The sequence below is a fragment of the Lipotes vexillifer genome, unplaced genomic scaffold, assembly GCF_000442215.2.
Source record: "Lipotes vexillifer unplaced genomic scaffold, Lipotes_vexillifer_v1.1 scaffold778, whole genome shotgun sequence".
NCBI lineage: Eukaryota > Metazoa > Chordata > Mammalia > Artiodactyla > Lipotidae > Lipotes > Lipotes vexillifer.
Window position 1 is genome coordinate 2,900,320 of NW_006774127.1, and position 22,101 is coordinate 2,922,420.

At 47.5% G+C, this 22,101-nt stretch overlaps 1 protein-coding gene across 1 annotated transcript in view; it reads right to left on the reverse strand.

Moving 5' to 3' along the window:
* LMTK2 (lemur tyrosine kinase 2) overlaps positions 1-3,184 on the reverse strand; it is a 77,662-nt gene extending 74,478 nt beyond the window's left edge. The window contains exon 1 of the mRNA XM_007448871.1: positions 3,041-3,184. Coding sequence (XP_007448933.1) covers positions 3,041-3,130 — 90 coding nt within the window. The 5' untranslated portion in view covers positions 3,131-3,184. The remainder of the gene's footprint in view (positions 1-3,040) is intronic.
* Between the last annotated feature and the right edge of the window lie 18,917 nt (positions 3,185-22,101).

Consider the following 22,101-nt stretch of genomic DNA (forward strand, 5'->3'; position numbering starts at 1 on the left):
GAAGTGAGTTTCCTTGTCTCACCACTATCCTAATATTAATAACAAGTTGTGGACTTAGAGGAATGCCTTCATGCATACAACATCTTCCTTTATGATGTGAATTCTGAGAATTTTACAAAAGGCACATAAATATTTGCCAAGAGAAGAAAGGTCTGATAACTATGATCTGGAGAAAAAGAATTTCTTAACTGTAATCTTAGTTTGGTAACTGAACTGTGTGTGGAACAGTGGACTTCCTGCCTTTACGTAAGCTTCCTAAGTGAGGACCGGGATCTCAGTCTATATAACAAGGGCCTTTTCAGAAATACAGATTCTCAGGAAAGCCCCCCCACCCCAGGGAGGACATAAGGGACTCTCAGAGTGATAAAGAGATTCTCCCCCCCAAATTCAACCTAGAAATGCCTTCTTGCCTGATGGGCAAAGGCAATCCACATATTTACAAAGCTTATTATGACTGAATGGGTAAATACCTTTTTTCAACTTTAGAACCTAGAAATGATTCTGGATGACAAAGAAACGTGGGATAAATGAACTTCGATTTAAATGATGAATTTCAGCTAACTGTCTCATTTCCCCATGCAAACAGGCTGGCAAAGGATACAATTCAAGTATTTTTTCCAACCTACTGTTGATAAGCCATGCTTTCTCCAAGGCAGTATTAACCAGTTTGAACTTTAAGCAGAACAAGGCCAAGGAGGCAAAGACCATATACAATGGATCTACTCTGAATTTGAAAATGGCCAGCTCTCCCTTCGTAAGGAGTACAGGCCCCCAGATAATCAAAAGCTTGATAGTTGTTTTCAATGTTTAACTGCTCTTTTATCTACTAGGTATGTTCCAGAGGGGTTCCTCTTTCTTAACCAGCGAACTCACTTATCAGGATTACCTCAAAGGTTTCTTTACTCTTCTTGGTCAAGAATCTACCCCCATTACCAGGATTAACAATCTCTTCTGAATGGAAATAAAAACTCCCAAATCTATGTGTGATTGTGCATCTTTTCCACATAATTTAACCGTAGTAGGTATTTGTCATCCATAGGCCACAAGTCTCACCATACACCCTCCAAGCAATAGAACATGAGGGAAAATCTACAAAAGCTGCTACAAGTCACCGAATAGTTCTTTACATTTTTTTAATGCCAAGATTTAATATTTCTATTTATGGATTAATTTTCTTGATTGCTTTGTTTTACATACAACACTCCAACAAAAACTTCAATTTTTTGATTCATACCTCCATGAAATAGTAAAAGAAGGCAATAAACACATTAAGAGGTTTATAGGGACTTCCCTGGTGGACCAGTGGTTAAGACTCTGAGCTTCCACTGCAGCGGGCACGGGTTCAATCCCTGGTCGGGGAACTAAGATCCCGCATGCCTCACGGTTCAGCCGAAAAAAAAAAGGTTTATAAGCAGCCACATTTCCAAAGTTTCCTAAATAGAATCTGTTTTACAAAATATGTAAAACTTCGATTAAGAGCAAAGTCACCTGGAAACTTCTTGAATCCCTTTCACATATGTAATCTTTATCCACTATCCTATTCTAGTGCTAATTTTCAATTTCCCTATGAATATGTTTCAATATCAACATCGACACTTCTCCCTACAGTCTTTTATAATTTCCCAGGTACTTTCTGTGACTCTTACCTGGGCTGCCTATACACTCCTCATAATATTCACTCTTCTTATCTATCAGGTCAGAAAACAGAATTCACCTTACACATATTTGATCTAAGGCAGTGGCAGAAATTTAGCAATACACTACATGGTACAATGATAACAGTTTATACCCAACTAAAGGGCACTCAATGACATAACCTGGTGTGTCTCTGGAAACAATTATATTTAGCTTCCATTGTAGATGTGTTTGAAAAATATGTCTTTACCAGGGACAGTACCTTCCACATTCTGCACCCAACTAACATCATTCTAAAATAACTCTTGACCTCAAGAGTATTCTAAACAGCTAATAAGAGACCTGAAGTGGTAAAGCAGAAAAATCACACAGCTAAGGGAATCTAAGACCTGGGTTTAAGTTGTGGCTCTTCCTAAAATTTAGCTGTGTCACCTTGGGTAGGTCATTTGACCCCCAGGGCCTATCTTCAGCTGCAAAATGAAAGAAATTGGACTAAATTTTCTTTAAGGTCTCTCCCATCTCTAAGATTCCATGATTCTATGAAATTTCAGTCTCCCCTCATTTCAAAGATAAGCAACAGATGATAATGGCAAACTCGCCTAGATTATTTTTTTCCTTAAAAAAAATTATCCAACTTGAGATGCTTTCCTGGACTGAAGTTTTATCTGAGAAAATAAACCACAAACGAAAACGATGGGGAGAAAAAAAGAAAATCACACACTGACGTAGCTAAAATAGAAACTTCAATCACCCTTGGGCCATTCTGTCAATAGTTATTCAAAGGCTGCTACTCTAATCACTGGCTTCCTAAAGTAGAGATATTTATAGAGTGGTTTCCTTCTCATCCCCAGAGATTCAATCTGAATAAAACGCACAGCGTCTAAAATCAATTTACAACTTCAGAACAAGTTACAGGGAGCGAAGGAAACTCTGCGCAGCTCTCCAAGTCATTTGCATTTAAGTATGATTAGGGCTAAGAAACGGTTCTTATTATAAGATGTGAGAAAAGCACAGGAGGCAGGTGACATCTGGAAAAGGAAGCAGAACTGCCAGCAAGGGATGTAGGCTGAGGACCTTCAGGCAACAGGTCCAGAGCCGGTGCTGCAGTCTACCCCGGGAGGGGCCGGTCGCTGCCGCCCCGCTCGCAGTCCTCCCCAGCCCCATCCGCATCGCCTCGCCCCCGCTTCGGCCCTCGAGAGGCAGCCCGCCCCCCCCCCCGCCCCGCCCAACACACGTCCCTGCTGCAAAATCTCCCTAATCACTCGTTTCCCCGGGCCTCCCGCCCCGGCAGGCCCTCCGATTCCTCGGCGCCGAGGCCGGACCGGGCCTGCAGCCTCCTTCCCAGCCACCCCCCGTCGCAGCGGCCCCGCAGCCCGGTCCCCTCAGCCCCGTCCCTGCCTCGGGCCCGCTCACCTGCACCTGTTTGCGGAAGTGGCGCGGCCCCGGCACTGCCAGCGGCCAGGAGCAGCAGCAGCAACGGCGGGGGCCCCGGCATCTCGCCCACGGCGCGGCACCGGAGACTGGCTCTCGGGTTGCCTTCCGTCCGTCCGTCCGTCAGTCGGTCCTGTCTCCCTCCGCTGCCTCAGCGGCACCCGCGCCGGCTGCTCCTGAGCACACGTCGTTTCGGCCAAACCTCAGCCCAGATCCTGGTCCGCACCCACCGCTCCAACCACAGAAACACCATCCTTCCTTCCTGCCCGCCCGCCTGCGCCGCCGTCGCCGCCTCTCAACAGAAGCAACGGCAGCAGCTCTGCGGAGCCGCGAGCCAGTGCAGCCGCGCTCCCACCGCCATGATGGGTTGCGTCATGTGACGTAGGGTGGAGGGGGCGGGACGCCGTGATAGACAGCCCACCCCGCCAATCGTCAGCTCCACACCCGCCTGGGAGGCCCCGCCCATCACCCTGGCTGAGGGAGGGTGGCCGCCGGTGCGCCCCCTGCAGACCAAGAAGTGCGTGAGCAGCAGGTGATGCCAGCAATTATTTTACAATTTTTTAAAAAGGGAAGTATAAAGAAGATAATGAAAAGCATCCAGAATCCATTCTGAATTTTTTTTCTCAGTATTTCAAAACGTGTAAAAATAGGCCTGTTTTGTCTTCTGCCTTTTTTACTTGCAACAGACGTTTTAGACTCTTCTTAGGTTGACCTATCAGCCACCAAGGAGCTTTGGGCTTTTTTATTTCAATTCAACAAGAATAGAATACCTCTCCCCTCGCACCCACTAGTTCAGCTCCTGAGCTCAAGCTGTTCCTCTTGGCAAGAGTTCCCTTCCTGTCCTTTCTTGGCCACCTGGCACACTCCCTTTCCACTGTCGAGACTCACCTGAAGAATGATGTCATCTAAGAAGGCCTCTCCCAACCTCAGGAGAAATAACTAGTAACTCCTAGTGCCCCTCCCTGGCCCTGGACAGACTGCTATCCCAGCTGCCATATTTTATTGTTCCTGTGACGATAAGTTCCCTAAGGACAGGAACTGTGCACGTGTCCTCTGGGGGTGGCTCTAGTAGGGATTCTCCAAAGCAGTGGTGCCTGGTCCTGGGTGCCCGCCTCTTCCCACCAAGTGACAAGACTCAGCCAACACGTGAGGAGATCATCCTTTTGCAGAAAGGGTAGAGAAAAAAATACTTTCCAGGTAGAACTGACAATGATCAGAAGCCTGGAGGCTGGGAAAATGCTGGGCTCTTCCGGAGAATGCACCCATAGTCCAGTTTGTGCATGAGAGGGACTGTTTTGAACCTTATCAGATGGGGCAGCACGGGGGAGCCTCCCCAATTCTCCGGACTCCTCAAATGTCCATCCCAAATGCCAGCTCTCTGTAGGGGGCTAACCCCGTGTGGGCGCATGGACCATGCCCAGGGGATATTTGTTGAATGATTAAGACAAGCCAATAAACACCTAAGTAAACAAATAGCTGGAATGTGGAAGTGCTGGGTTAAAGCGTATATGGCTGTCTGCTGATCTCTATGTGGGAAAGGAAAGGAAGGCAAAGGTCTGGAAAAGAGCCACAATCACCCTGTTGTGCTCCTCCTTGGATCAGGAAGCTCCGGTCTTAGAGTTTGAGAAAGCCAGGGAATGCTCACACTGTTTCCCGTGGGGAGTCACTGGATTTGTGTGCAGCAGTGCTGGCCCAACCAAAGCCCTGACTCATAATCCTTGTGGCTGTTAATCATAATTAAAGTGAGCTCCAACGACCACATGTCAGACCACAATCCCAAAGCAGGTTTCGTTATTATTTGACCAGCTGAAAAGTTTTTTAAAAAACTTTTTTCCTTTCCACTTCACAGAGCAAGGGTTAAGGTGCACATTCCTCGGACGGTTTCTAATGGAAACCTTTAACCTACCACCTACCTCACTGCTCACATCTTTGCCCAGTGATTCTCTTGAAGACTTCCAGTTAGAGAATTTATAAAGCAAATAAGAACCTGTTTGCTTTGTTTAGTTTCCTCTAGGAATCAGAAAACAGCCTTTGGCACAATTTGGGATTAGATCCCTAAGATGAGAAGCAATATCTTTCAGTGTTTCTATAGCTGTTCTCACCTGTGCTCAGCCTTTTCCAATTTTTCTTGCATGCCAAGCCATCACTTGGATGATTCTACGGGCATTGTCTGTCCTGCCAGCAAGCTCTGGCTGAGGGCTGCATTCAAGGGATATGGATTCAGTTTAGTACTGGATGAGCGTGCATCTCTGAGGATCTGGCACTCAGCGAGTACCCTAAATGTTTGCAGGGCTGAGCTGGATCAAATGGGTGCATCTGTGAGGGTCCTGTCAGTGGTATACTGGAGCCAGCTGGTACCAGCTTGTGAAAGCCAATTGTTAAATCTTCAGGAATTTTGCATGCCCGTTGTTAGACACAGCCAGTGTTGAAAATTAATTTATATAAACTTGCAATTAAATAAATTATGTTAAAGGAGAAGCATTTTCAGAATGGAAAGCAATGAGAAGACTGGCAAAAATTGTCAAAATCAACTTCTTCAGAACTCTAGAAATTAGCCAAAGGTTTGCAACATCACAAGGAGCATTTATTAAAGAAAAATGGCTGACCTCAGTAAGAACTGTGAGCTTTGTGGTGTTTTCACTTGCTGTAACCACATTCTTCTCTCCCATCTCCGTGGTAGTCTTGAAAAACATCAACCTCACAACCATGGTAGCTGTGAAAATGAACAGCCTAGCTAAGCTACTGGAGGGGACAGAACAGGTTTGGAGCTCTCCCGAAAGCTGCATCCCCAGAAAACTGTCACTATTTGACCTGTCAGGCAGCTCCCTAGAAAGGCATCATTCTCAGGATTTGTCTTTATTTGACAGGATTCAGAACTCCCTTAGTGCAAACAGCACTACCCCCAGTTTGTTGAAAACAACCAGTGGCAACTGTTTAACACTGCAGCTTCCTGAGCCAGTGACACCAGATGGCTGATTGAAAATGTAAAAGGAAAATTTAGGAAATGAGGTGCCAATGGGCAACTGATTTGGAAAATAGTCTGACAGTTCCTCAAAATGTTAAACGTAGGGTCACCATATGACCCAACAATTCTACTCCTAGATATACACCTAATATAATTGAAGACATATGTCCACATCAAACCTTGTCCACCAATATTCATAGCAGCATTATTTATAATAGCCAAAAGGTGGAAACTACGCAAATGTCCATCAACTGATAAATGGATTAACAAAATATGGTATATCTTTGTAATGGAATATTATTCAGCAATAAAAAGGAGTGAAGTACTGATACATGTTACAACACAGATGAACCTCAGTGAGACCAATCAACACACATGAACCTCAGCCTTATGCTCAGTGAAAAGAGCCAGTCACGAAAGGTATATTGTATGATTCCATTTTTATGAAATGTCCAGATTAAGTAAATCCATAGAGACAGAAATTAGGTTAGTGGTTGCCTAGGGCCAAGGGAAGAAATGGGGAGTGACTGCTAATAGGTATGGAGTTTCTTTGGGGGGTGTCGGAAATATTCTAAAATTAAATAATGGTGATCATTGCACAACTTCGTAAATATACTAAAATCCATTTTAAAGGAGTGAATTTTGTGGTTTGTGAATTATATCTCAAAGCTGTTATTAAAAAGCAAAGGTTATAACTACTAAAATGTCAATTATTTTGCTACATTTACTGTTATCTATGCTTTGAAGATTTTTTCTTTTTTTTTTTTGCGGTACGCGGGCCTCTCACTGTTGTGGCCTCTCCCGTTGCGGAGCACAGGCTCCGGACGCGCAGCCTCAGCAGCCATGGCTCACGGGCCCAGCCGCTCTGCGGCACATGGGATCTTCCCGGACCGGGGCACGAACCCGTGTCCCCCGCATCGGCAGGCGAGCTCTCAACCACTGCGCCACCGGGGAAGCCCTTGAGGTTATTTACATCTGTTGTAGCTATATAGTATAGCAGAAATGCTATATAATACTGTACTACTGCACAACTCTTGCCAACTCTGACTCCAGTGATATCATGTCTATAGCTTGAGTATTTACACCATGGAAATTGGCAAACATTACTAATCAAGGCTCTTTTCCTCCCAGAGAGCCACTAGTTATGCGCACGAGTGGTCTTGCCATAGGGCACCCTCCATAGGGTTTCTATGACTGCCGCTTGCTGACTTGAATCCTTTTTGTGGTTGTATTACTTTAATTCAGCTTTGAGCAAATAAAGAGACCATGCAGCTTGGAAATCACCTCTTCCTAGTTCTCTGCCAATGAAACAAAGGCCACACACCTCATCCTCAACTCTCCTTCTAAATGCCTTTGTATCACCTTCTGTTGCCTTGTAGATCCTCTGTCTAAAGCTGACTGAGTCAAGGACAGCTCGCCAGATGTGGTGGCCTTTCAGAGCCCTGAGCCACCACCCATTTATGGAAGTGGGGCCCCAATATGGTAAAAATGAATGAATGCACAATGCTCTAACCAAGATAATTACAGGATTTATAAAAGTACTCAACAGACAGTGAGATTCATGAATGGAATACCACTTTAAAATCACATTATGAGCATATTTTTCCCAAGCTCATCAGGGTGAATGCCTTCATTTGGAAGTGAGTTTTACTTAACAATGACTTACAAATCATTTTCTATATTTCAGGTACTGCTCCAAGCATTTTATGATAACTCTTTAAACTTTATCTAATTTTAGAATATTTTCATCATTCCCAAAAGAAGCTCTGCACTCATTTGCTGTCACTCCCCATCAGGCCCCTCCTTCTAGTCCTTGGAAACCACAAATCTACTTTTTGTCTCTATGGATTTACCTAATCTGGACATTTCCTATAAATGGCATCATTCAATATGTGGGGTTTTGTGACTGGTGTAAGCTACTGACATTCCCATTTTACAGAAGAGGAAACAGAAACAGAGGGGTTAAGTACTTTAGCCAAGGTCACATAGCTAGTAAGTGGCAGAGGCAGGATCCAAACTCAGGCAGCCTGGCTCCAGAGTCCTTGCGAGTCTCAAAATCAAAACTGAATAATGTCAAAAGCAAACACTGAAGGACTTTTGTGAATATGAGCTGTGAGCCAAGTTGCCCTATGTGTGCCCCTCCAGTGAGAGGCCTTATTAGGGGTTGCCTCCTGGCGGGGACAGAGGTAGGGATGGGGGAAGAGAGGAGGTGGGGAAACAAATATTACCCTGAAGGCAATAGTTGCTCAATAAAATAAATCTTTTGCGAAAGACAGATTCTCCTCCTGGGATGAACACTTGGGTTTTTTCTCTCTTTGGCCTGCCCAGAAGCTGAATTCCTTCCCATATTGAGAAACCCCCACGATATGAATCTTGGTAGTAGGAAGGTCACCTCCCACTATGAAGACTATGGGGGCCCCAACAGCCAGGGTATAGCCCATCCTTCCAGGTCCAAGGTGATGCTGGCAGCTGCGTCATCCTGGCACACAGTTCCCTGCTGCCCAGCCCCCTTGGTGGCTGCTCATGTCCTGAGCCCAAGCCCAGCTCTTCTGTGGCTGTCCACTGCTCTCCAGCCACTTCTCAGCCCTGTGCAACCTCTCAGAGCAACAGAAGATCCTTGAAACCAGCCCTCAGCGACTTCAATCTTCTGCAAGGATTCTTGGTGGCTCCCTCCCATGGGTCCAGCCAGCACCCTAGGGGCTGCTCCTGAGTCAGACCCTCAGGTATTCACCAAGCATCAGCTGCAGTCAGTCACTGCACTGGGCAGAGAACATGATGGACACCTCTGCTTGTTGCCTCCCTTGGTGACCCGTCCCTGTCACTGTCTGACCCCCTACTCAACGTCATCATTCCCCAGAGCAGTTTCCACTGTCTGTGCTCAGGCTTATCGCCTGTTGCCCTCTGCTAGAACAGAAGTCCCATGTAGGGACCCCTACCTGTTGAGTTCTCGGCTGCATCCCCACTGCTAGAAGGTGCCCGGCGCCAGTGGGATCTCCGTCCACCACTGTTGAATGGCTGTGGGTTTGTGGCGTGTCAGGACCCAGGTGGGCTGATGTCCGTGTGTCCGGCCAGTGCACCACCTCAGTCTGCAGGGTGAGCCAGAGGCAGGGCCAGATGTGCATCTACTCTCCTCTGGAAGCTTCTCCAGGAAAACCTGGTGCAGGCTTAGCCCTCTTACCCTCATTCAGCCAGACACAGGGTTTTATTGTAACTCCTTCTGTGTTTCCCCACGCCCACTCTGCTCCCACCTGAGCACCACTGCCCAGCTGGGTCCCCGGCTGAGCTCACAGTCACTGTGTCACTCTCCCTCTCTCCCAGCTGCCCCAGTCCGCCTCCTGCAGTGTCGTCTTCCTAGATGAAGGTCTACGCGTCAGTCCTCTTCTGAAAAGTGTCAATGGCACTCGTCCACCAAGGGCCTCCCACTGGACTGGCTGGTAGGCCTTCCTCAGCCTCCACTGGCCTCTCTTCCTGCCCTGCCTCTCTTCCACTCCCACCGACCCCTCACCTTGGAGGTGTTCCCTCCATCTAAAAGGCCCTTCCTTCTTGTTGTTGATGCAACCTGGGTTGCTCTCCACACCCCTCTCCTGACTCCTTCCCCAGTGGCTGTGGACCGAAGGCTTCTCTAGGGCAGGGCGTGTGCTCTACTCACGTCTGCTCCGCACCAGTCATTCACTTGTGATATCAACAAACTTTGGAGGCGGCTGTGATGTGTCGGGCCGGGTTGAGGCACCAGAGTGAACAAGAAGATGAGGCCCCTGCTCTCAGGAGGTGGTGTCCTAGGACAGGGAGCGCCAAGGCTGCTTTGGGAATCCCCTCCTGACTCAGCTTCCCTTGCTCCAAACCTGTAAAACTGAGGCTGACGTACAGGGGTGACCGCCTGCATCAGCCCCTCCAGGCCAGCCTGTGCTGGGGTAGTTTCACCAGGGTGGGGCTGGCACGTGGGCACAGGGTGGCTGGGGAGGTCGGGCGGGTGCCTCGTCCGGACCCATCAGCCGATGCACACCATCCTCTGGCTCTTCCTCGGCACTAGGAAGCGAGGCCTGGGAGCTTCAGAGCAGAGAGACTCCTAGGGAGGCTCCCCCAGCAATGACACCCCGACCCATCTGAGGTGCCCTTGGTGCCCCAGGCAGGGGCAGCAGAAGCAGGAACTTTCCTTATTCTTTCTGTCTGTCTGTCCCCCAAATGTCGGGGAAACATGGGACCCCAAAGACGAGGACAAGTAAGGAATCGACTCCGCCAGAGCCCAACTGGCCAGAACCTGGGGCCAAAGTCACCCAGACGAACCACAGGCCGCTGTTTGCAGTTGGTGCCTGATCCTGCCTGCACTCCTTTTCGGGCCCAGCGCCCAGGAGGAAGCCTCGGGTCACCAGTGGCACCCTCACTCCCACCTCGGCTGCCGGAGCCCAAGTTAGGGAGGCCCAGGTGACTTCCTGCACCTCCCCACGCCCCACCTTCTTGAGCATGAAGCTGTTTAGGGCAGTTCCAATATCTGCCAACAGGCTGGGCCTGAACGTGTGGTTCCTTCTCTGTTGCTCAGTGAATTTATTACTTACTAGCAGAGGGAGGTGTGGCCGTTTTTTAAACTGCCAGATTTGATTAAAACAGGTCTTTTCGGGCTTCCCTGGTGACGCAGTGGTTGAGAGTCCGCCTGCCGATGCAGGGGACACGGGTTCATGCCCCGGTCCGGGAGGATCCCACGTGCCGCAGAGCAGCTGGGCCCGTGAGCCATGGCCGCTGAGCCTGCACGTCAGGAGCCTGCGCTCCGCAGCAGGAGAGGCCACAACAGTGAGAGGCCCGCGTACCGCAAAAAAACAAACAAACAAGACAAAAACAGGTCTTTTCACTGCTCTTTGAACATCTGGGTTGTAACCATAAACCACAGTTCTTCCAGGGGGCAAGTGTGTGTCCCTCTCTCTGATTCCAGGGACAGACAAGCCAGATTCTGCTCCGGATGCTCAGACAGGAGCTGTGTCCTGGGTGACACACAAGCATTTCTGGTGCGTTACTTCATTACGTCACAGAATGACCCTCTGGGGTCGGAGCTGTGCCCATTTTACAGGTGCGGGAATTGGGGCATCTTAATTTTCCCTGAGGATGATGAGGCTGTGGGGTGATACTTGATCAGCAGCAGGAAGGGCTCACAGGGAGGCTGACCTTCCGCTCTGGGCTTCACTTGGGTCCAAGGCCGTAGTCTCCGTCCTCACACCTGTTTCCTCTTGGGGGAGATGGGCCTGACCCAGCTGCTCACCTTTCCTCATGAAGGGTGAGGCTGCCATCTGTGGACAGGTAAGGCTCGTCCCAGGCTGGGCGGGCTGGCGGAGACCCCGAGGAAGGACGGGGCAGAGGGCACCTGGGCATCAGGGACCGACACCAGGTCTGTCCTAGGTCTTGAAAGGACAAAATACCTCCAGCAGCTCTTCAGCTAGACCCGGGGCTTTCCTGCTCCTGGGACTGTCGGACGTGGGTGTGAGGGATGTCTCCGGGCATCCCTGGACCCAGCCTTCGTCCTCCTCTACTTGAGCTGTGTTTATGTGGGTCCTGCTCAGCCACGCCCCAGATTCCTTTGAGAACAAGCACCTGTAACTTTCTTCTTATCAAGATAGCTATGGAGTCGAAGCCATGGAAGCTAATGATTCCTGTGGGGAAAACCAACTGCAAACTCCTTTGCCCTCCAAGAAAGCATTTCAAAGAAAAGACCCGAGGCCTCCTGAGCCATTTAAATCCAGGCTGGTGAAAGAGCTGGAGGCGAGGCGGGGGAGACTGAATGCAGAGGTTGCCCTGGCTGATGAGAGGCCTGGCCAGAGAACCAGGGTCCAACGGGGCTGGCTGTTGGGTGCCCAGAAGGGTCTGATGGCCTCACACAGGCCCCAAGCACAGAAACTCCAATGAGGAGGGATAAATAGCGGACAATCACATCGCAGTAAGGCTGGATGAGAAAGGGAAGTGGGAGGCAAGAGAGAGAGAGAGAGAGTCCATACAGAGGACAGAGGCCAAAAGGCCTTAAAAGGCAAGAAGGGGATCAAGACCAGAGTGATCACGAGGGAAAAATGCCATGTTGCTATGTTAAGTTAAAGGAGGCAGCATAATCCCATGTTCATATTCATATGCATATAATACATATTCATAAGGACTAGACGGAAATCACCAAAACACTAGAGTAATAACATGCTTATGTCTGAAAGGTAGGACTATGGATGTTTCATTTTTTTCTTCCTTCCATTATTTATTATTCATTTCTTCTTTTCTTTTCTTTTTTTTTTTTTTTTTGGTATTTTCTCACTTTTCTATAATGGGCCTGAATTATTTTATGGGGAAAAGGGCAGATTGTTTTCTTTGTATGTTTATTTCTGTTTTTAAGCTGGTGGATTTTTACAGACTCGACTCGGTGATATCCTGTCAAGGACAGAAACTTGGTCACCAGCATCGCTTCCCAAGTAGAGAATAGTGAAGAATTTTTAAAATATGTTTTCCATAGAGGAAAATATTCCAGATGACAATAAAACGATAATATCCATTTCTAAACATTTATATTCATGGCATGAGGGCACCGCTGCTCCTGGCCGAGCCAGTCCACGTTTTATTTTACACCATGGGCTCTACTTGCTTGATTATGTACTGTTATCCTCACCAACTCGCTGAATCTGCTGCTTGCTGGGAGGTGTTAAAACAAGCCCTTTTTTAGAGAGATAATTGAATCGGTTGAGGGCAGTGGAGTGTTTTATTTTTGGTGGGGTGGTTGGCTATGTTCCAGGTACTCTCTTTAAATTTGACCTGAAAGATTGTTGCTGTCTGGTGATGGCGGGTAGCTTTTCCATTTGGCTCTTCTGCATCATTTCTGTGCGAGGTATAGACGCATGGAGTTGAAATTCTATTTGTCATGTCTTTATTCAAATCTGGGTATGTGTGTCTACGTTCAGAAGGAAGCTGGAGTCATGAGCTGGTTTGTCTGGGGACAAGACATCCTATATGGATTTTGGAATATCTAAGCAGAAATCGACACCTTTCCATGAGTCAGGTTTGAGGGCTCAGGGGGTGCTGTCTCCTTTACGCGAGAACAGGGAAGGGTTGACTGGTTATTTTTCTCTGTATTGATTACAATTATTTATGGACTGAGTGAGTTGATGGGATGTTTTGGCAATACTTGCTTACTTGGCTTTAGCCCTGCTAGTGAGATCCAGCAGAGAGAGTCTTTGAAGACACTGGGCTCTGAGCAAGCAGACATTTTCAAATTATTATTATGGTAAAATATATGACATAAAATGCAACACTTTACTTTTAAGTGTACATTAAGTACATTCACATTGTTGTGCAGCCATCACCACCATCCGTCTTCAGAACCTTTTCATCTTCCCAAACTGAAACTCTGTCCCCACTAAATAACCCCCATGCTCCACCCCCAGCCCCTGGCTACTACCATTCTACTTTCTGTCTCCATGAATTTGAGTGCCTCGTATAAGTGGAATCATGTACTATTTGTCCTTTTGTGACTGCCTTCTTTCACTGAACATAATGTCCTCAAGGTTGGTCCACGTTGTAGCAGGTGTCAATTTCCTTCCTTCTTAAGGCTGAATGATACTGCATTGTAAGGATAGACCACTCATCTGTTGGTGGACACTTAGGTTGTTTCCACCCTTTTGGCTCTTGTGAATAATGCTGCTAGGAACGTGGGTGTGCAAATATCTGCTCGTGTCCCTGCTTTCAATTCTTTGGGGTGTATATATACCCAGAAGTGGAATTGCTGAAGAAGCAGGCATTTTAATAGAAAAGGAGACGAGGCCAATTGGAAAGTCTTCTGGCTCCCGGTCCTTGGTGCCAACAACACCTGCATCCTGGAGGGACCCCAGGAAGTTTAGAAAATGCAGCAGCACTGAGGCCCAGAACACCAGTTTGGGCTGGAAGGGTCTTTAGAAGCATGGAGCCCAAAGCTCTCTTTGTGGATGAAGAATCTGCATTGAGTTCAGGTCTTACAGCGAGACAGTTCCTCTGTCCTGGTCATGAAGGCTGAGCCCTTCTCCTCTTAGGGATAAAGAAGAGAAAGCCGAAACTCCAGAGTAGGAGTTGTAGGGGGAATCTTCTGCTGGATCAGGAGTTACTTGTGCCCTGTAAGAGCTCGCCACACATGCATTCACTTCTCCTAAGGACGGAGGTGAATTTCAAGAGGCACCACACAGATTGAATTACATCCAATAAAGTGACAGGCAACGCAAAGCATCAAAAAGTGCGGCTGGGGGCCTCCCTGGTGGTGCAGTGGTTGAGAGTCCGCCTGCCGATGCAGGGGATACGGGTTCGTGCCCCGGTCCGGGAGGATCCCACGTGCCGCGGAGCGGCTGGGCCCGTGGGCCATGGCCGCTGAGCCTGCGCGTCCGGCAACGGGAGAGGCCACGACAGTGAGAGGCCCACATATCGCAAAAAAAAAAAAAAGTGCGGCTGATTAAATCCTAGAGATAAGCCCCTGTCCATCAGAGATCCCCTCCACACAGACATAAATCAGAGGCTCCGTGCAGCGAAAAGCCCTCTGAGATTCTGGTTTGGCAACAGCTGTGGGGAATGCCAGAGATGGGTGTCGTGGCCTTTTGTCATTCTTTCTGGCTCCCGGTGCCAGCCACGGGAGGCTGCCAATCATTTTCCCAGCCTCCTGTGAAGCTAGGGCCCTGCCATGTGACTGTATTCCACCAGTCAGATGCATGGGTGCCTAGTCAAGAGGCTAGAAACAGGAGCAGGCATATCCACTTTGAAGCAGGGAGGGAATCAAAGGGAATGTTATTCTAACGGGGTTCCCATCTAAACCTGCTCTGTAGTGTGCTTGGGGCTTGTTCCTGGTGGTGTAGAATCCAAGCCAGGTTCCCCAGCCTTTCTGGAGATTGTGAGTTACTTAGCACCCTTTAATACATCTCTTTTCTGTTCAAAGCAGCTAGAATTAGTTTCTGTGGTTACAACTAAGAACCCAGGCTGATTCATCAGATTACTGGTTATCAGTTAGAATTAGGTTCAGCTGTGAATATCGGTGACTCCCAAATAAGAGAGCCTTAAACAAGACAAAAGTGTATTCCTTTCTTATTTAAAAGTCTGGGCAAACAGTCCTGGCAGCACGAAGGCCCCAGATGTCCTGGCTCCTTTCAGCTTCCTGCTCTGCCATCCCTAGGGTGTGGTCCCATCCTCACGGTCCAAGGTGGCAACTGGAATTCCAGCCATCATATTCACATTCCAGATTACAAAATGGAAGAAAGGACAAAGACGGGGCAAAGAGTTGGTCACAGCTACCTTTCAGGGAAGGTTCCTGGAAACGTGAAACTCATTAGCCATTCTGGAATTCAATAGTGGTGATGGTTGTACAACTTTGTTAATGACACTGAAAATCACTGAAATTCCCTTTCAAAAGGGTGAATGTTATGGTACGTGAATTATATTTCGATTAAAAAAAAACGTTTACTTGCTGTTCAGCATCTTCTCCATTGCCCCATTGGTATATAAGATAATGCTAAAAGAATTTCATTGAATGAAGTTTTACATAAGGCAGCTTGCTTTCTAATCTATGCACCTTTGGGATTTTAGAAGAAATTTTACCCTTTGCTGTAAAAAGGAACTGCTGTAAGAGTTGGAAACTTTGCACCTGTGTACATAACATATTTTGGCAATAAAGCAGCATGGGCTGAGAATGCACTGAAAAAAAAAAAACTCATTGGTCAGAACTTAGACACATAGCCATACCTAGCTGCAAGGGAAGCTGGGAAATGTAGGCTTTTTTCTAGGCGGCTGTGTGGCCAGCTAAGAATTGGGGCTTTCATTTACTGGGGATTAAAGGAACAGCAGATATGGTGGAGAGTTGGCAGTCTCTGTCAGAGTAAAGGGACACAGAAGAGGGTATTCAAACACTGAGAAGGTTTAGGTCTTATCCTTCAGCATTCCCATGCTAGTCAGAGTCCTGGAATTGGTGCCTTTGTTTTCATAAAGGCACATCCCCCTGGTTTCTTATGACCAAGCCCCAGTTAACTCAGAGTGGTTAATTTTAGCATCCTGGACCCTGGCTGGAGAATACAGCCCCAAGTGGCCTACAAAAGCCGAGGTGAAGATGTCTTACTGATAGAGGGTTTGAAGAATATGCTCATCCCAAGAGGCCTTCTATGTGCCACCCTTGGGATCTGGGCATCAGAAGTTAGTGTGGTACCCAGACCAGAGGCATCCGCATCATCTGGGAACACGTTAGAAATGCACATTCTCAGGCCCCAGCCTGGAGCTCCGGCAACAGAAACTGGGGGCGGGGCCGGTGATCTGTGTCTAAACCAGCCTTCCAGGGGGATCTGACGCTGATGTTTGAGAACCACCCTCCCAAGACCACATACAGGGATGCAGTAGCTCTTCTCTTACAGAGCTGTCTTCACGGGGTTGCATTTTGTTCATGAGTGTAATTCCCAACATCTTGAGCATCATAGGTGCTCAAGAATTATTTGTTGAATGAATGAATAAGATGTTCTTGGCTCTCACGAAGGAAACTCCATTGACATTCATTGCCAATTTTGCTGGGGGGATACCGTTCACCGCCACCCACCCACCCCCATTCCCTATCTCCTAGATCACACTCCACACGAGACATTTATTTTCAAACTTAGGGCCAAAAGAGCTTGCCTCCCCTGAGAAATGGATATTGTATCAGTCAAGGTCCCATCAGGATCCAGATGGCACACTCAAAATTGGATCATTTTAGGAGGGTTTGTTTACAGCGGAGCTATTTACAAAGGTGTGGATAACAGCAGTCAAGTTGTTATCACCCCTGGCTGGAAGGAGTAGGGAAGGAGTTATCAGACCCAGGAGGGGAGAGAGCTAGGGAGGGAGGGGTGACCTTCAGTTGAGAGGACAGCCAGCTCAAGGCCACTTAACCTTGGAGTATGAGGAGCTGGGGATGGGGGGAGATGACTAGTCCAGCCCCACTCTCTTCTCTCCTCTCATCTCACGCCAGAGCTCTGCATGGAGTGAACCCGTCTAGAAGCTGGAGGGCACAGGAACCTGCTGGTATGGTCCATACAGCGCCAATATGTGGGACAGAGACTGGCCTGGAGAAGGGCTGAGAGTAGATCTGATGCAGCAAAGGGGAGATATCTGGTGTCCCTGACAACAAGACAGATGTGACTGATGGAGGAAGCTCTGAGCCAAACAAGAGGCTTGTGCACAGCAGCTACATCAGCCTTTGACTTGCCGTTTGACCTCTTTGTTCTCAGCTGTCACTTTTTTTCCCATTTAATTGAGCCTGTTTCCTTCCTCCTGAGTTATGATGATTTTATTGCATATTTTCCTTTTGTAAGTCATCTCAGCCTTTGTGGCAGGAATCCTGGCACAGATACAAGGGTTTTCTTTTGTTTTTTGTTTTTTGGGGTTTTTTTCTTTTTTTTGGCCGCGCCACGTGGGATCTTAGTTCCCTGACAAGGGATCGAACCCACTGCCCCTGCAATGGAAGGGCAGTCTTAACCACTGGACCACCAGGGAAGTCCCCAGATACAAGGTTTTTAAATTAAAAATAAAATGTCTCAAATGGCGAATTTGTGCCAAACTTTGTAATAGGTGCTACAGAATGTAAACAAACAAACAGTAGGTGAAATGCAGCCTCTGTCCTCAAGGAACCCCAGTGTACATTGTGAGGGCAAATTTCAAGGGTGCAAAGACTCCGCGATGAGGGAGAATATGTTTGAAGCCATTTGGAGGGAGATGGACCTGCTACAGTCTCTCTAAAGATGGGTGAGATCACACATCTCTTTTGTCTGTAAAGGTAAGCACAGGGCTGAGGGCTCTGCTTATGTGATCAATCCGGTTTGTGCTCAAACCATCCAGGAGGATGATAGGAAAACCCAAGAGGGCATCACTCCCTCAGCATCAGGCTCCCTTTGCCTTCATGTTTCATCCATGATGATGAGATCAGTAAGGAGAACCACTGGGGTCCATGGCGCCCAACGGCATCCTGGTATCAGGGCTGGCCGATAGAACTTTCCGAGGTGACAGAAACGTTGTATATCTTTGAGCTATGGTAGCCACTGGCTACGTGTTGGGCACTTGAAATGTGGCTGGTGTTACTGAGGAACTGATGTTTTTTACTGTGGGAAAATATACATCACATAAAATTTACCACGTTAATCAGTTACCATTTTTAATTGACCATTTTAACCATTTAATCATTTTTAAGTGTACCTTTCGGTGGCATTAAGCACATTCACACTGTTGTACAACCATCACCACCATCCATCTCCAGAAGCTTTTCATCTTTCCAAACTGAAACTCTGTCCCCATTAAACACCAAGTCCCCCTTCCCCCTCCTCCAGCCCCTAGCGAATGCCATTCTACTTTCTGACTCTGTAAAGCTGACGATTCTAGGTATCTCACCTAAGTGAAATCATACAGTATTTGTCCTTTTGTGACTGGCTCTTTCACTGAGCATAACGTGCTCAAGGTTCAACCATGTTGTAGCAGGTGTCAGAATTTCCTTCCTTTTTAAAGCTGATACTCCATTGTATGGATAGACGACATTTTGTCCATTCATCCACTGATGGGCACGGGTTGCTTCTCCCTTTTGGTTGTGAATAATACTGTGAGCAAATATCTGTTCAAGCCCCTGCTTTCACTTCTTTTGGGCTTATACCCAGAAGTGGAATTGTTGGGTCATATGGTAATTCTATGTTTAATTTTCTGAGGAATTGCCATACCAAGGAACTGAATTTTACATTTAAATGTAAATAGTCACATGTGGCTAAAGCCCACGTACCAGGCAGCACAGATACAGCTCCCACAGCACTGCATTCTCTCTCGGCATCAGCATCTTTTGAGTGACACATCCTTCAAAAAGGCAGAAGGTTCGGACAGTCTACCAAATGTACCAGGGCCGTCACTTGAAACTTATCCCCATGCATGTTTTTCGGCATCTCTGAGAAAAGGTTCATCTCAGAGACATGCAGGTGGGGGACTGAATATGCAAGGGGAAGGGGAGGGTAGTTAAATATTGGGGGCCTTTATAAAGGACACTGACCTACATCAAACTAAAAAAACCGCACAGCAAAAGAAACCATCAACAAAATGAAAAGGCAACCTTCAGAATGGGAGAAAATATTTGCAAATCATATATCTGATAAAGGGTTTATACCCAAAATATATAAGGAACTCACACAACTCAATAGCAAAAACAGACAAATAATCCAATTAAAAAGTAGGCAGAGGAACAGAACAGACATTTTTTTCAGAGACGACATACAGATGGCCGATAGGTACATGAAAATGTGCTCAGTATCACTAGTCATCAGGAGAATGCAAAGCAAAGCCACAGTGAGATATCATCTCACACCTGTTAGGAGGGCTGTCATCAAAAAGACAAGAGATAAGTGTTGAGAAAAGGGAACTCTGTGCTCTGTTGATGGGAATGTAAACTGGTGCACCCACAGTGGAAAAGCGTATGGAAGTTCCTCAGAAAGTTACAAAGAGAACTTCCATATGATCCAGCAATCCCACTTCTGGGTATTTATCCAAAGGAAACAAAGTCACTATCTTGAAAAGTTAACAGGACGGAGGAGAGAGGGGAGACTGGTCAGGAGAGAGAACACTGCAGTCATTCAAGCCGGAAGTGATGGGCTAATTGGCAAGGACAGGGATGAAGAGAAATGAGAGGACTGCAGAAAGCCTCCCTAGATGTAACCCACAGGATGTGGTCATCAATTGAGTACAGTGGCCGGGGCGGGGCAGAAAGCAAAAGGGAGGCACGCGGGTGGCTCTGAGTTTCTGCCTTGCGCAAGCTGCCCATCTGCTTTAGCCAGGGCCCTGGCCCATGCACACGTATTGACTCATTTAATCATCCCATCAATCCAGTGAGGTAGGTACTCTTACCAACTTGATTTTACAGATGAGGAAACAAAGGCACAGAGAGATTAAGTAACTTGCCCAGAGCCACACAGCAAGCTGGGATTCATACCCAGGCAGCTGGCTGCACAGTCTTTAAGCTAACCAACCACACTACACGGAGTCTCTGCAGTAAAAACCAGACTAAGAAAAAGAAGAAAAAAAACACAACCCCAAATATCTGTACCTACTGATTACAGCTGTGTACAAACCCAAGGCCCTCAAGAGAGATTAAAAGATCATTTGGAGAGAGTGTGGGGTTTAATGATGTGTAGGTATTTTTTCCCCTGAAATTCACTAGAGTTTCTCGTTCAAAAAAAAAACAGGTCTGGGGTTGCAAAGCATTTGAGACAGGCAGTAGTCAAAGGTTTATGTCCCACATCACCAGGGCTCGATGTGGCATCTGCAGAATTCTCCTTTATTGCTTCAAGATTGGCTGCCGTCTGGGAGTCCTACTTCTCAGCCAGAGCTGCATGGAGGAGGGAACAGTGGACCCTGTTCAGAGACTCTTAAAGAGACAACTTTCCCTCATATCACAGTAAGGCCCAACGTGTGGTTGTCGGCTCGTTTGAAAGGACATTGGGACACTTTGAACACCTCTGAATTCATTCACTCAAAAACATGCAACACCCACTGTTTGCCTTTTTATTCATGCTGTTCAGATGTCTATGAGCCATGGAGAGAGTTCCAGGTGGATCATATGTTCCCCATCTCAGCCCTTTTATTCCGCCACTTGGGTTGTAACCAGGCAGGTCCTAGGCTGGGTTAAATAGACACAATCCCCGCTGGATCCCCAGTGACTGGATTAAATACTCACTAAAAATGCTCAAGAACTATTCATTGGCTGATTGACTGAATGAATGCATGCCAGCAATACAAGGTGTTTGGGGCTGTAAAGGAGGTAGAGAGCCCTGGAGGCACCTAGCCAGCCTGGGGGTATCCAGCTTAGGTGTATGTGTTCTCTGCACAGGGGAAGCCCAGGGGCAAGTGTTAGAGGCTGCGGTGGGGCACACTGCAGGGCGTGTGTTAGTGCCCAGAGGAGGCGGCCTGGGGAGAACAGAGGCCAGGACACGGGGTGAGGAGTTGCCAGCTCCAGGGTTTGGATTCTGTCCAGCCACTGTTAGGGACTGCTGAAGGGTTTTTTTCACTCAACTTTTTGCTGGGGACATTTCAAACATGCAAACATAGATGCTGGAGTGTAAGGACAGCACCCCACTGCACACACCTGTCACCAGCTTTAGCAAACCTTCAACTCAAGGCCAGTCTGGTCTCACCCCCACCTGCTCGTTGCCCCTCCCATATTACTCCACAGAAAATTCCAGACATCCTACCTTTTCATTTGCGAATGTTTCGTGGTGCATCTCCAAAAGATAAACATGTTCCATTGAAACAAATATCCACAAAAAACAAACAATTCCTTAATATCTCCAAATCTCCAATTCCACTGAAGGTTTTTTTTTGTATTTAATATTTTATTTATTTATTTATTTTACTTTGGTTGTGCTGGGTCTTAGTTGTGGCAGGCGGGCTCCTTAGTTGCAGCCGAGGGGCTCCTAGTTGCTGCTCATGGGCTCCTTAGTTGCGGTTCGCCAGCTCCTTAGCTGTGGCATGCAAACTCTTAGTTGCAGCATGCATGTGGGATCTAGTTCCCTGACCAGGGATCGAACCTGGGCCGCCTGCATTGGGAGTGCGGAGTCTTAACCACTGTGCCACCAGGGAAGTCCCCCATTGAAGGTTTGTTTGTTTTTGGTTTTGTTTTTTTGGTGTGTTGGGTCTTTGTTGCTGCACGTGGGCTTTCTCTAGTTGCGGTGAGCAGGGGCTACTCTTCGTTGCGGTGCACAGGCTTCTCATTGCGGCGGTTTCTCTTGTTGCAGAGCACAGGCTCTAGGCGTGCAGGCTTCAGAGTTGTGGCTCGCGGCCTCTAGAGCGCAGGCTCAGTAGTTGTGTCACGCGGGCTCTAGAGTGCAGGCTCAGTAGTTGTGGCTCACGGGCTTAGTTGCTCTGAGGCACGTGGGATCTTCCCAGACCAGGGATCGAACCCACGTCCCCTGCATCGGCAGGCGGATTCTTAACGACTGTGCCACCAGGGAAGTCCCTAGTGTTGGGTTTTAATATCATAGATTGAAATTCAAATTTGCACATCCTTTTTTTTTTTTTTTTGACAGCACCACACAGCATGCGGGATCCTAGTTCCCCAACCAGGG